This window comes from Pteronotus mesoamericanus, unplaced genomic scaffold (assembly GCF_021234165.1).
Source record: "Pteronotus mesoamericanus isolate MK-2021 breed Mesoamerican mustached bat unplaced genomic scaffold, CSHL_Meso_final contig_101, whole genome shotgun sequence".
Classification (NCBI taxonomy): domain Eukaryota; kingdom Metazoa; phylum Chordata; class Mammalia; order Chiroptera; family Mormoopidae; genus Pteronotus; species Pteronotus mesoamericanus.
Genome location: NW_026555001.1, coordinates 22,055,764 through 22,071,768, shown reverse-complemented (window position 1 = coordinate 22,071,768; position 16,005 = coordinate 22,055,764). Strand labels below are relative to the sequence as shown.

The 16,005-nt window shown below is 35.9% G+C and overlaps 1 protein-coding gene across 2 annotated transcripts in view; it reads right to left on the bottom strand.

The window, feature by feature from the left end:
• Nucleotides 1-16,005, bottom strand: part of SMC6 (structural maintenance of chromosomes 6) — a 64,391-nt gene that overhangs the window by 23,696 nt on the left and 24,690 nt on the right. For both annotated transcript variants that reach the window (XM_054569454.1, XM_054569464.1), the window contains 10 exons: nt 13,811-13,930; nt 13,622-13,720; nt 10,220-10,366; nt 9,783-9,871; nt 9,440-9,604; nt 8,877-9,055; nt 7,618-7,822; nt 4,602-4,716; nt 3,224-3,384; nt 287-422 (listed from right to left, as the gene is read on the bottom strand). In XM_054569454.1, the coding sequence (XP_054425429.1) occupies nt 287-422; nt 3,224-3,384; nt 4,602-4,716; nt 7,618-7,822; nt 8,877-9,055; nt 9,440-9,604; nt 9,783-9,871; nt 10,220-10,366; nt 13,622-13,720; nt 13,811-13,930 (1,416 nt within the window). The remainder of the gene's footprint in view (nt 1-286; nt 423-3,223; nt 3,385-4,601; nt 4,717-7,617; nt 7,823-8,876; nt 9,056-9,439; nt 9,605-9,782; nt 9,872-10,219; nt 10,367-13,621; nt 13,721-13,810; nt 13,931-16,005) is intronic.

The following is a 16,005-nucleotide window of genomic DNA, read 5'->3' as shown; positions in this document are numbered from 1 at the left end:
CAAACTTCTTAATAAATAGGTTTGGTTTAAGAGAAGTTATTTTTCATAAGAACATTAGCTATGTTAACGAATAATTTATTATTTTTAAGTGAACTAATACTCTCAAATTTTAATTTTTAACAATGTAAGTACTGATAGATAAAACCCACATATGTGAAAGCTCGATTAAGACTGTACAGAGGCCAGAAAGTTTGAGAACTCCTCTAACTAAATAAATGGTAGAGTTTTTAAAAATAGCTTGTAAGTGATAAGTTGAAAAAACAAAATGACGGATTTTTTTTTATACCTTTAACTCTTTATAATGTAGTTGGTACCTTCTATAAAGTTCTTCATTGTGTTTAATATCCTTTTCAAGGGTAGACAAATGGTGCTGAAGACTTAATATCTGGGCCTTCTTATTTTCAACCTCGTTCTCCAAAAGGCTTGAGAGAGGGGAGGATAAAAATACTTTAAATTTATTTCTGAATATTACAAGTTCTTTAAATCTTCACAAAGAAAAGCTTGTTTTTAATAGCTTATTTGCAAACCCTATTCAATCAAACCAGTTCAATACTCCTGCCAAGTTAATAACTTGAAAATACAGATTTCAAAAAACATCTAAACTGGAGTCAAATTTTACTTAGCTCATTAATAAGTATCTGTGATACGCTCTGTGTGACAGTCGTTGTGCACGCTGAATGGTAGGGGTAAAAACAGAGTTAAGACATGAAGGACTCAAACAAAAAAGAAAAAAAATCAGGAAATAAACCATAACATTAAATTGTGAACAGTACACTATTTTTCCATAGTACCACGGGACATGAGAGTCTGGGAGAAGTGATGGTTGCATTGTAGTCTGAAGTTTTCAATAGCAGGACCAACTAGGGGAGAGGGTGGAAAGAAATGCACAAAGGCACAGGGGGATGAGAAGAGAAAATTGACAACTCAGCATTTACTACTGGTGAATAAATGCTTTGAATGTTTGGGCAGTAAAAGCGAAGGGGCGGGGACAATGCAAAGGGATGGAGGATACAGTAGAAAGAAGCTAAGGCCACACAGGCCTCCTGCCAGTAGCTACTGTCTTCAGAAATGATCTTTTCCTGCCTCCCCAACCCAAGCACCTGTCTCCCCAAGTTGTGTGCCTGGTGGAAGAGAACCAGCTCGGCAGTTAAGAGAAATTTCTTTGACGTAGAGTGTATGTCATATTTCAGTAAGATGCATATTTTCCCACACTTTAACATCTCGAAATCATCTTTTAGTCATGGTTCAATTAGCAGCTTTTTAAAAAAACTGATATATAAAATAACACAGCATTTTAAACTTGATGAAATAGTATAACTGTGTTACCTTGCTGTAATTCTCAAAAGTAAAAAATAATCAATAGCCCTGGCTGGTGTGGCTCAGTGGATTGAGTGTTGGCCTGAGAACTGAAAGGTCACTGGTTCAATTCCCAGTCAGGGCACATGCCTGGGTTGTGGGTCAGGTCCCCAGTTGGTGGCATGCGAGAGGCAACTGATCGATGTATCTCTCCCTCTCTTTTGATCGATGCATCTCTCCCTCTCTTTTGCTCTCCCTCTCCCTCTCTCTAAAAGTAAATAAATAAAATCTTATTTAAAAACATCAATAATTGTTAGCTGAATAAATGATAAATTTAAAAAATGAGGAAAGGAGAATAATTGGGGTATTTCTGGCAAAAATGAGGTCAGATGCCAAAAATTTAAGATGGCTTCTTAGGATTTAATAAAAAAATGTTTTATCATACATAATCTATACTTTTATTAACAAATAGTCATTTTGCTAGAAATAGCAAAAAATTCACCAAGTAAACAAACTTTGAAACTTAGAGCCTAAAGTAAAAACCAACAAAGAATATTGTTATTAAACATTTTTCTGAATATGTAGAATAAATTTAATGAATCAATATACCTTATATAAATAAAATGGCTAAATTTTACAACTTCTTTTTTTCTGGGTAGAACAAATTTTGTTGCATACTTGCAGATACTGTTTCTCCTTAGTTTTAATTACTTTCTACATGGTGAAGGACTTCGTGCTACCAAGTAAAATATGTAAGAAAACTCAGGTCAGCAAGTATGAGCTGTTGGTGTGGGATAGACACACGTTCCTGGCAAAAAGCCTACCTAAATAGCAGTCCTGACTCTCTAGCCCTTTACTTGGCTGTATGTGCCTCCTCACCATATGACCTGGTTAGCACCTGTTTATAGTCTATCTCTTCCTCCTTAGTATACCACTAGAGGAGAGGAATTATTTTGTACTTTGTATCCTGTTGCACTTGTGCCTAGATCAGGGCCTGGCACATTAGGTACTCATTTAGAACGTGTTTTAAAGACATAAAAAAATAAAATTTGGACAACATACCCCAGAAAATTTTATTAAAATCTTCCAGTATTCTGAAAGTCCAAAAGTTTACAGGTAACTTTTTTAAAGATATTTATTGATTTTAGAGAGAAAGGAAGGGGGGGAGAGAGAGAGAGAGAGAGAAACATTGATTGGTTGCCTCCCATATGTGCCCCAACTGGGGACTGAACCTGCAACCTAGAGATGTGCCCTGACCAGGGGACCAATCCCCTGACCTTTTGGTGTACAGGATGATGCTCCAAACAACAGAGCCACAACCGCCAGGGCCACAGGTAATTTTTAAAAATGATCTTGTATAAAGCAATAACCACACTGATTATTATTAGTCTGAGGAGTTTACTCCCACATTTCTTTTGCACCTTATGTGTACTTTTGTAAGTACATATAATAATTATGGAATAACAAATTGATGTTTTTCTTTCTCGCTCCCATTCCTCTCTCTCTTGAAAATCAATTTTAAAAAATTAATAAAAAGTATAGAACTTGAGTAAGAATGTAAACTGGCACACTTGCACTCTCACTGACAGAAGTCACAGAACTAAACAACAGGCATGTTTATCGTGGGTTACCCGCAACAGTCATGTGGCTGACTTATATTCGGACTTCTGGTCCTTATCTCCTGGCAGACAGGTAGCAAGCTGGTCACGGAAACACACTTTGTGTTCTTAGTCCAGAACACTTATCAAAGTGATGATGGGAAAATAGCCATCCACCTGGAGTTCTACATCCAGCTAACTAATCTTTTAAGGCCAAACAGATTATTCAAAATTCTTCATAAAGTAACCACTAATACAGTAATATGAAAGTAACTGAACTGCAAAGGAAGCAATAGAGATAATATAGCAAAGCTGTACTAGACACCAACCTTATTTCAGAATCCACATCCTTGCTTAGGAATTTAGGTCTTTTATATTCAGATGAATAGTAACGTCCTGCAAATACTTGATCACCATCAGCAGTAAAAGCTTCTCTACAATTCTTGGGCGGCTTTTGGGACTGCATTACTGCACGAGCTACAGAATTATTCTAAAAACAACATAGGAAAAATACACTTTAAGTTGTGTCAAAGCATTTCTGATACACGCAATTTTAAAATTTTACCTGTCATTGTTTTAAGATTCAAGTATTTTTATTTAAACATTCAAGTAAAATAATTTCATAAAATTATATAAAAGAATTTAAAAAAAACGAGTCGAGATACAAAGAATTAAAACTATTGTTTAAAACAACACAGTAAATAATGCTTTATGATAAACTGATACATTTTATTTTTAAATAAATTTTATTGCCATCCATTTAAAATGAAAAATTATTTTAAGTAGCTTTTCACATGAAAATATTAACTTTAAACCAGTTCATACAAATCTTATTTTTTTCTAAAGGACTTTTACACCCTAGAAATGGTGCAACTGAATAGCAAATTCCAATAATGACTAAGATACTAAAATATGTTGGAAAAGCCTAGAAATATTTAAGCCCTGGAGGAAGTAAAGAGGGAAATTAGGTTTAACAGAGGTCTCATCAGCCTCTCAGCATAGACCTCTACAACAAAACTTCATTGTTTTCTTTCACACATCATTCTAAAATATGAGAGCGCCAAGCCCACAGATAATTACAATGTGAACTTGCAATACACACATGACGCCTACCAGTGCAATTACTTCTCAGTTACCATTAATGAGAAAAACAGACACTATTGTGTTTGTCTTGATTACAGATTCTGTTTTAAATTTCCTTATTCCTTCCCAGCAAATTTATGCGAATAGCTAAAACACAGCATGGGGACTGAATCCAACAAGTATATAAAAATGCACATACAGATAAAGAGTAAATATTGATTTTACATCACTTTAACTTTTAAGAAAATAGATTCTTAAAATATCAAGTCAAGTACTTGTTTAAAAAGTAGAATGATAATATTATTTATATCTGTAAGGGTAAATAAAAAATATATTTGGCAGGCAATCAAGAAAGAACCAACGAAAAATTTTTATAGCGTCATACATTAAAAAAACATATTGTTGAAATTATTTTTGAACAATAGCTACAAGTAATAAAGTTCCCTGGGGCAGAAAACATATAAACCACCAGCTCTACATTATTCTATAGATTTTCCTATGAGGTTAAAGTACAATGATGAAACATCGACAACTCCATGATATAGGAGACCAGGAATTTATATAACCTACTTGAGTTCTGAAAACTTTTAAGTAACATAAAATACAGCAAGCATCTGGTCTTACTTTGATTAGCAGTATTGTTTCTATGCTTCTCATGTCGATTAGGCTATTTGCAACAACTGCATTATCTATTTCTAAAGCTGTCAGAACCGTTGGGAAATCTGGATGATAAGCAGCTCTAGGAGACAAAAATATATAAGAATTAATACCAAATTTTAATTATATATATACAAACCTATATATTAACAAGTAAGTAGATGATAGATAATGATAAGGCAATGAAAAATATCTGATAACATTTGAAAATATTTGATTAGGTTAATTTTATTTATTTAGCAAACATTTCTATGATACATGATAGGCACTGTTATACAAATATTACATGCTCACCTAATCCCTACAGCAACCATGAGACAGATAGTAGTATTCTCTCCATTTTTTTTTTTTCATATGAGAAAGCTTCAGAGTTTAACAAATTCCCCAATGTCACAGAACTAGCCAAATGTTTGGGCTAAGATTTAAACCAGGCAGTTCAGCTCTAGAGCCCAGAGTCTTTTCCTTTTAAATTAGAGTTGGCATATGGTATTGTATTAGTCTCTGGTGTACACCACAGTGATTCAACACATATGGAGCCCAGATAAACATTATGCCCTGCTGTCTATTATAATAACTGCACCTTCCTTAAATCTTCTATGCTATCACACATATATATAAAAGTCAATTAATTAAAACGCATTTTAAAAAGCTAAACAATTTTCCTTCTGAGACAAGAAAAACTAAAGTACAGATTATTAGGAAGACAGAGGAAATGTGAGAAAATAGATATTCTTATGAATAGTAATTTGGGTTCCCTTAAGAGACATTTAATCTTTCAACTAAAATTTTAAACATCTGTGCTGTTAACAGCACTGAAGAATGGACATACCAAGAATAGTAGGTACAGGAGCAATGAATAACTAATGGGAAAATGGTCATGGTATTCTTAGTGCTTTCCTCGTCCTAGAGTTCTAAACAATGAAAGTACCCTTTTATATATAGGGTGGGGCAAAAGTAGTTTTACAGCTGTGAGTAGGCGAAACAGTTTCTTCTTGTATTATTTACTATTGTATTATTTTCCATACAAACAACTGTAAACTAAACCTACTTTCCCCCCACTCCATTCATTCATTAATTTGACATACATTTACTGAGCACCTACTATGTTCACAGGATGAGACAGGAATAAATAAAACACACGATATCCTTCTCACCATGGAGCTGGCATTATACTGAAGGGAGACAGAGAATAAAGAAAAAAGTGATTCAGTGCCTTTCCACACAAAAACCGTTGCAGGTGACACTGGGTAGACACCTGAGGAAATGAGAGCATCACACTGGCACCCTGAAGAGAATTCTGGGCCAGGTGAACAGCATTTGCAAGGGCCCTGACAGGTGTGATGGGGAAGCCAGGGGGCCAGGGCGCTCTGGTGGACAGAGCAGGCGGGGAGGGCTGCCGCAAGAGCAGGAGAGCTTCGCGAGGTCCCAGAGGTCGCGGCAAGGCCTAAGCAGGATGGGAATGTGCCTGGTGCTCTGAGCAGAGGAAGGACACGACCTGATGTCACTCTGGCTTCACTGCTGAGGGCGGGGGTGGCAGGGAAGCAGGCGCAGGAAAACGAGCCCACTGCATCACTCAAGTGAGGCTGGATACTGGCCTGAACCAGGGCGGTCCCCGCAGGAGCGTTTAGAGCTCTGTCTCCCCACCTCCATATATAGAGAGATATAAAACCCTATGTATATGTGTGTGTGTGTGTGCGCGCGCGTGCGTGCGCGCGCATGTGAGCATTTTTTGAAGTTAGGCCATTAGGATGTGGAGTGGCAGAGAGGAGTCAAAAATGACTGGGGCTTGGCTTAAAAAACTGGAAAATGAAGATGCAGAAGACACTAGGAAGAACAGGTTTTGGGAGAAATCAGGAGACTGGCTTTCACACATACGAAATTTGAATGTCTACAGGACATTCTCCCACTCCAGATGCAACTAACCTGTCGGGGTCACTGTTACCATGGCAATGCTGTCTGGTAGCAGAGCTGAAATACCACTTCTACAAGGTTTTAGAAACCAGGGATCAAACTAGAAATTACATTAAGGTCAAATTCTCATGGAGACACAGAAAACACTCTTAGCTCCCAATCCTTATTTCTAGTATAAAAGCTAAAAATCAACAATTCCAAAAGAGGACTTAACTACTTTTTGACAAGTCCATTTTTTTGTTTGGCCCATCTGTTGGGTAGTGACTCCAGCTGAAAACCTAGCAGTCATACTCAACTCTTCCTTCTCTTACATTCAAGGAGCAAGGGTTACTGGTTTTCTCCTAAATCACCTTTAATCTACTCCATACTATCTATAATGCCAGTGCCGTTTTTTGCAGAATAATTCATGATGTCATGCCTCTATGCATTTTGCACATAAAATTTTATTTGCCTAGAAGGCATTTAACAAACTCATTAGTTCGAGGACTAATCATTTTTCCTCTCTCCTCTGATTTCTTCCCTAACCTACTTACTAACATTTAATTACTCCCTCATCTCAATCACAACTACACCTTGTAATCCAATTTTATCACAGCTAACAGAGAATAAATTAGAAAACATGTACGTACTTAGAAGGAAAGTGGCGAGGCAGCCAGCAGCTACTGAAGAGGCCCGTTTAGGTACTGCGTGCCTTGAAAAAGGTTTGCTAGGTTCCTCAGAGACATTCACAGACAGCTCTTTACGGAACCTCTGAAGCACCATGAACCACGAGTGCCCAAGTTCTTCCTGAACACCCCCTTCTTCCTTTGGTTGGGTCTGCACCATTTCCCTCAGCAGCACAATTTCTGAGCCACACCACTTCTAGCTCACTCTACTGTCTCCCACAACAGCCCTCATGCAGGGACCTCGAGGGTGGGGAGCATCCTTCCTATCTATCTGAAATTAAAGGGGCCTGATACAGTTTTACAAATCAGCAGTGCAGACATGGTTAAAATAAAAATATTTTAATTCTTTGTAATCTGGCATGTGATTTAAGAAAACCAGAAACAGCGCTTAATTCCTGATGCCTTACCTGTGTCTTACATCATACATGTCATTCCGAAACTCAGAAACTATGATCTGTGGCCGCGAGGTCCCAGGTAAATAAAACTTTCTCATCAGTGCCTGCAGTACTCTTTCATCAGAATGATTATGGCAGCAATAGGCTTGCATAAGTCCCTTTAAGCAAGATTCAATAGCCAAAGCATGTTCGGGGTCCCGAAGATGAATGCAAGATCCTAAAAGTGAGAAAATTTTATTAAAAGGCTCATAAATACTTACTTTAAAATATTAACGTAACTGCCTTTCTATAATAGTTCATAATGATTTTACAGTAGTTTTATATACAGCAGCTTAAATGGTATTGCAAATCTTACTTTAACTGAATGGGAAATCCCACATATCCACTGACTTTACTAGGCAGAAAACCCACAACCCTGTAGAAAAACCTGTTCCACTCTAATGTAAATCAAGTGTTTTTTCTATGTAAGTTGGTAAGTATTCTAGCCTTTGAATGGTGTTTTGACAATCAATCAAAAGATTTATAGGTTATTATTTTTTTAGAAATGATTAAATATTGGAAATGTAGACTAACAGCAGGGAAAAAATGCCTCATTCATTGAGATGGATCCTAGCATAGAGGTACATATTTAAAGAGACATTGCTATAATACTTAATACAGTACATAATACTGTACTTATACAGTAACACAGTACTTTACTAACAAAACATGTTTATATTTATAGCACATTTTTATCTAATGATATATAGAATTAGAGATAACTCCTTAGAATTCAATGGAGTTTTTTAAATCTCATGTATATATGGAGATAATTAAATAACCCCAGACTTTACAGTTGGAAGAGGACTTAAAAACGATGTTGTCCATCCTTAGAAACTAAGAAAAAGTCATTTTATAAAGGTTACACAAACTCAGGTGGTGAGTGTGCTTTCAAATATATCTGATGTCACCGGATTTTCCTACTTACCAGTTACATTCAAGTTAGTTCATTTATTCATTCATTTAAGAAAAAAATCAGACTTCGATTATTCAACCCTATAGTTACTTTTTCTATTCCTAAGTTTTCTTTCTTTTAACTATTTTATGCTTTAAAATACAAGTTACAGTTTAAGTTGACTCATCACTAGTTCTTAAAATATGTACAATGAAAGTCCACAATAATTATATAGCTCTTTGATAAAAGTTTTAAAAACTAGACTCAAAAGACCCTCTCCTGAAAACAAAACTTATTTCTTATGTTTTTTATATCCTGACTCAATAGTGACAAATACCTAAGGGGCCTACAGGTTTATAGGTAAACTGCCCACGTCTGTAAGCATCATCTATTGCTTCAAGGAGAGCTGGCACGTGAGGGCCAAATCGCTTCAGTCGATCAGTTTTACTATCTCTCAGTTCTTTCAGTTGCCTCTGATTATAGATCAGTGTTTCCTTCACATCTGATTCTTCTTTCCTAAAGAATAAAAGTGGAAGAACAGAGCAGATATGTGATAGTTATACAGAAATATTCAGCCTTTTCCCTTAACACCTGTATGCCAGTGACTAAAAGCAGATGGTTTTATTTGAAAATAATTGTGTTACTAGAGAAAAATAGTCAGAAATCCTCAAAACTTAGCATGAAAAACAAGATGCATTAATGACTCAGACTATACATTCCAGAGGTTATCCAACTCTACAAGTGTAAGAAGTCTTGAAAAAGTGATTTTAAAAGATCCCTTAGGTAGAAGAAACACAAAAACAACAAAACCCCCCCCATGTTTTCTCTCTTCATATAAAAAGCAAAATTATATGATTTTCAAGTAATTGAAAAAATCATTTGAAGCATGTTGAAACTTACTTAATTCTAATATATTCCTCCTTATCCTTTTCTATGGCTTGCTGAAACTGTTCGATCTCTTGGCTGATGGAGTTTTCTTGATCCTGTAAGGCCTTTCCTCTCTCTTTTAACCAAGATATTTTTTTTTGCCTTTCCAAACGCTCAGGTTCCAAAGACTGGTCAGCACTAACAGTAAATAATCCAAAGTGGAGAATGTTAAATGAAAAATCTAACATTTCAAATACAAAAAGCAATGTGATAAAATTCCTTTAACAATAATACAGAAAATACAGTACTGCATGTCACCTAGAATACTTTGTTAGAAAATGAGGTAACAATAAAAACTGCAAAGTAACTATCTTACCTTTTTTTTAGTTCTTCAATTCTCTTGCAAAGCTGTTCATCATCTTTCTTTAATGCTTTATACTCACTTAGGGAACGGGTATATAAAACCTAACAGAAAATTTGACACACTTAAGTGAAATAAAAAAATAAATATCCCATCCAAGTCCACTTTGCCAAGTCTTCAAATCAGAGGCAAATATAAGCAGGAATATATATAATATACATACTATATATTATATATATATTATACACACACACACATATGTGTATATATACTTTAAGGAATATATTTTTAAAATAAAGTACATAAATGGCCAAATGCAACCACTGCATTTTTTAGTCTTGAAGGAGCACACATTTCTACACAATTACAAAACTTCTATTTAAAAAATGAACAAACAGTGTTTCTATTTGACATGCAGTTTTTAATATTCCAGGTTGGCCAACTGCTCTCACCTCAGCTTCATTATAGGCCATTTTCTTGGTTGTAAGGTCTTCTTTCAAAGCCATACATTCTGGGGCTCGTGCATTTGTCTCTTGACTAATCTTTTCCAATTTATCTTGAATATCCTTATATTTATTTTCTGCTTCATTAAGTCTAGCCTTTAAGAAAATAAAATTGTTGGTTATATTTTATTTTTCTTCAATAAAATGATAGATTTTTATGCATCAGTATGTTACATATATCAATTAGCCCACAAACACTTAAGTGCTAGAATTTTATTATGCAAAGTTGTTTTTACAACTTTGAGGGGAATAGGTAAAATTACTTGTCAGACATTCAAGCCTCTTAATCAAAGCTTCAGACAAAATACACGTTTTCAAAACAGAGCACCTTTGATATTTGGTAAGATTCACTGCAAACCTTAGAACGCCAGTCACAGAGGGGCTGTCTCTCTGTGGTTTAGCAAGGATCTTACTTTTTGAAAGTGACTGTGACTGCAGAAGAGAAAGTGAAGAAACAGCTGCCGGTAGTGATCGCTACTTGAGGTAGTTTTTAAAAACTGCCATTCCCCTCCCACTCCCCAGATTATGTGGAATTTCTTTTATCTTTGGAAAAAAGTTGAGAAGATAGTAAAAGAATTAGGAATTTAAAATTACAGGGAAAAATGTGTATGTGAAAAGCAAGAAATATTTTGTTCACTTTGCTATCAAGATATTCACTATCAGATATTTATTATACAGCAGCAATTTATATTTTTAATCATTGCCCATTAATAGATGGGCACAACCCAATAATAAGCTTAATTTCACTCTAAATAAACTCAAGACATCAGGCAAGTAAACACAATTATATAAAATACTAAAATGTAATTAAATTTTAATTCCACATTTCCAACAAATGAACTATCTTCTGGGGATACAAAGATGCTATAACAACTGTTTTCAAGTAACACAGAGAGAGAGACACACACACATACACACACAAAACTGTAGCAGAGAATAGGCATGCAAACTGATTCTATAGTTTGAATACGATAATGCTGAAGTCAGGTATGTTTATTTATAATTGTAGAAGCATAGAGAAAAAACCCATAGGTTTGCCAGAAAAAGAAAGGCATGCCTTCAAAGAAGGAGTTGCATTTGAGCTGAAGCTTGAAAGATTCATCAAAATGCACTGGGAGAAAAGTTGGGGAAATGTGATAGAGGCAGATGGAAAAGCATGCAGAAAGGGATTAATGCCCACTTTAAGAATTATGAATACTCTGGAGATTAAACTGAGAAGGTAGTGGTGAGAGATGAGGTACAAGGTACAAGGTACAAGGTCTTGACAGGGTACACATGTCTTAAATTCCACAATGATCAGCTAACAACTTAACCCTCTCAATACAGGGAGACAAGGTATAACCAAATCTGTACAATAAGTCTCTTTGGAAGCACATGGAAGACAAAGTAGAGGGAAAAATTAAAGGAAATGATTTCAGTAAGAAGTTAATATATATTCTGAGGCAAAAATAATTAGGGGCCAGAATGGGGAACTGACAATGGGAATGGATTAGAAGGGGCTAATACAAGAACAATTTAGGCCAGGGATCAGCAAACTTTTTTCTTGAGTAAGCCAGACAGTGTCTACCAGGGTTTGTGAGTCATATTGTCTCTGTCACAGCTATGCAATGAGACATGCTAAGTTTAAAGTGCAAAATGCATGTAAAGCTGTGAAAACATGTATCTGAATGAAATTTTGAGGATAAAGTTTTGAATAGAAGATATAGATTATGGAACTGTCAATAGACAGGATATTTAAACAAGTTTAAAGTCTGCTTTAGACACTACTCAGAAGCTGTCTATTCAATAATCATTCTATAATCAATAACGAAGCATATATTATGGGAAAGGTTTTATGTAAGACAGAGTAAGAAGGACATAAATATAAAATTAGATAGTGCTTACTGTCAAGAAATTAACCACTTACTACATACAGTGCTCAGCTAAAGTGGAACAGACACCGACAGATGTAAATATCACCCAACCTCAAGATTCTCCTTCCCACATTTAAAAAAAAAAAAAAAAAAAAAGGTAATAAGCCATCTATTGTTCAGACTGGACTCCATTTTTATACTGGTGAATAAAGAGGAAAGTAACTTAAGGCTTTTCCCTATGACAAGCTAACAAATGAGGCCGAGAAGAATAGTGACAATTTCAGAATATTCTCTCAGAAATGAAAACGAGAGGTGAGACGAGTGGCTGGGGTTGAACTTCCATTTACTACCTGAAGAGGGAGTAAGAAACTCAACCTAGAGATCACTAAGTAAACGGGCTACCTTTACCATTTGTTATTTTTACGTACTCATCTATCACCTTTGATGGATTAATGTCACAACCCTTGAAAGAAAAAGACATATTGGCTTAACTTAGAGGAATACAGAAAAAAAGCAGGTCAGGAAAGATTACATCCTATACTACACCCAAGCTTTGGGGGCAAATCCTAAGTAAAACAAAATACTCAGAGGTAAGTCAGATACACTGAGTACCGGGTGAGGGAGAAGAATGTTCTGTACAAAAAGAAAAAGCTGGGAGCCCGACCTCTGGTATGACGGTGTAAGGAACGCCACGGCTGGCTGCACACCCTTGTGAACATACTAAAAACCCACTGACGTGTAAATTTTGCATGGGTGAATTGTATGGTATATGAATTTTATCTCAATACAGCTGCATACAAACAAATGAAAAGGCGAGTATAAAGAATGGATCTGCTATATGGTGGAAAGGTCCACAATGGAAAATGACTGCCTTTATTTAACACTCAACCAACTTCTATCTCTAGGCCCAAGTGGAAGACTCCGGAATCTTAGATAAATGACATCCTTTCTACCTGGGCTCTTAGATCTCAAGCTGAAATTAACCCTATCAGATCTAACAACTTATCCTATAAGTGTTTTACCCATATGAAATCCTCTGACAGTTCTGGGCCCTAAAACTCCATTCTCTGCAAGTTCCATGTTCAGTTCTGAAGTCTTGTACTATATGGCACTTAACTTTAATGTTCTAATTGAATATTATCCCAGCACTCTTTTATTCCTCAACTCATGTTTCTATTCCTTAATGAACCCAAAAGTAAAAGCTTCAACTCTAGCATTTCTAGTCGGTAAAAAAAGTACCGCTGTCCACATGTACAAATTTAAGAATTCTTCTGCGTTAGTTTCCATAGGCTGATAACATTGAAATAGCATACTCTTTTTAAAAGAGAGTTCCACATTAGTCCTTGAACAAAAATTTAGGTTGGCTTCACCTGAGTAATAAAGTCAAACCAGATAAACATATAGGTTGAAAATGCTACTTTTGTAGGTCATAAATAGTCTAATATCAGCAATCTCATGATTCAACCTACTAAATCTGCAATAAAAAAACTATAATTACCTGCTGTTCTTCCAGTTTCCTTTGAAGTCTAGCAGCACGATCTTCTCCAATTTTGATATTATCTCTGATAGCATTCAATTGTTTTTCAATTTCATTGACCTAAAAAGAAATAATATAGCAAATCACTCTGCAACCCACATACTCTGTACAATACAAATATATGTGAATAAATAATTAAGTGAAAATTACCACTGCCCAAGCCATTTCATGTTTCAAATATTCTAAGTTAGTCTTCATTGTACTTAATTCAGCAATATTTTCAAAACGTTCTTCTTTCTCTAAACACTGGCGCTTCAGTTCAATAAGTCGCTTTAAAACAAAAAGGATATATTTCTTACTAACATGAAGACAAGGCTTTTTACAAATGTATTTCTTTTGAATACACTGCTTAAATACGTACTAAAAAAGATTTGGTAGGAAATGATTTCTTTAAGGTGAAACTAAAAATATTTTTGTTTCTTTGGTATATTTTATTAGGTGCAATAATTCTGTTAATTTCTACACTATAAAAACATTCAAATACTCATCGGATGAAGAACAACAAAGGAATAAAAAGGTTAAGACAACTCAAGTATAGACAAATCACAAGCATTTACTATTTCCTCTCTACTCCATACTTGATTCACAGACTGATATGTTCTTCTGGGCAAAATACACCCCATGCCCATTCCAAACATAGTGAAAGCTCAGAAGAAATTTATTTCCAAAACTCAAATAAGATATAGTTTTTCTTATCCAAGTTCTCTCTTAATGATTAATAAACAAAATCATCAAATATTAAATATGACATTAAAACAGCTTCTGAAGTGGCTCCCAGACTTTATACTCTGTACATGTGGGTAGACAGCCTCTGCCCTTCATCCATGCTTACACATTCAGTAGGATCTTACACTGTTCATCTACCTGTGTTTGCCCATCCAAGTCACTTTTCATTCTCCAGGATTATTTCATTCTATCATTACTCTCTTCAAACCTCATACACCCACCACACTAATCCCTCATGCATTCCCCCTGCCTCCTACTTCTGAAAATTTAATAGCCATTAGAACGACATGTCCTCCAGCTCCCAATTACCTCATCTATAAATCTAACGCAGTCATCTCCTGCTGCTGCTGCTGCAGCTGCGACAAAAAAGGTGGCTTCGTTATCCTTGAGTCTGGTCCCCATCGCCTTCCTAACCTTTGGATTCTGTCATCCCCTTCTGCCTTCTCAGATCGCCGTTTGTTGAACTGTCATCGCATCTTTCCATCTTCCACTTCATCCTCTTCACTAACCCCCTCCCTTTATCATATTTAAATCTTTCCTTGTCTTTCCCACTTACAAACAAAACCACCGCTTATCCACCCCTGGGCACCATCTCCCCCTCTAAAGGACTCCTCCTTCAATCCATGTTTCATGAAAATTCTCTCTCTCTGCCATTTACTCACATTTTTAGCCCCACGAATCTGGCTTCTGTTTTCACCACTACTGAAACCTGTCTTGCCACGGACATCTAAGGAGATTATGTCACTAAACGCAGGGGCCTACTCGTCAATCCTTGTGGTGTCTGCCCACTCGGTACAGTCGTAACTACTTCCTTCTCAAGTTCTTCCTTCTCTTGGCTTCTATGACTTCCACAGCATTTCTAAGCTCATCCCTGCCCTGGGCCCACTTTCTTCAGTTCCTCAGTCTCAGGCATTATCTGCGGCTTGGATACCAACAACGTACCAATGACCCCCAACTGTTACTGAGGCCAGACTTGACTCTTGTGTGCCCAACTCATACACCCAACTTCCCACTTCACATTTCTATTTGGACGCTTTATAAGCATTCCAAAATTAATTTGTTCAAAATGGAATTCATCTTTCTCAAAAGAAAAAAGAACAACGAAACACTGGTTCTTCCCCCCAAGCTTCCCATCTTAAGAAACTTACTCTACTGCTCGGGTCACTAATGCAGATGTCATTCTGCCACCCTTGATGTCTCTTCTGACTCAGCTTTACTCCTTGTACTACATGACGTCTGCCCAAATCATTTCAAAACCCTTCTCTCATTGCTGTTGCCACTATCCTACTTTACATCATCATCATTTTAGACAAACACCTTCTTTATTGATCTCTCCACATTTACTCTTTCAGTACAGCAATATAGGGCATTTAATTAACTAGAAAAAGAAGTTCTTATGATGTGCATACTCTGTATAAGGAACTCAGCTACATAATATAGGGAAGTACTTCTTAAACTTCAAAATCAAAATATCTTAGATTGCTGATGACAAAGTATACCATGAAGAAAGTGGGTATTTAACCCCAGGCTGTCTAAAGCAAAGTTTTTCAAAGTCCTGATTTATTATTTTTAAAATAATAAATGTAACATAGATCAAGGACACGCAAATATTTCCTTTC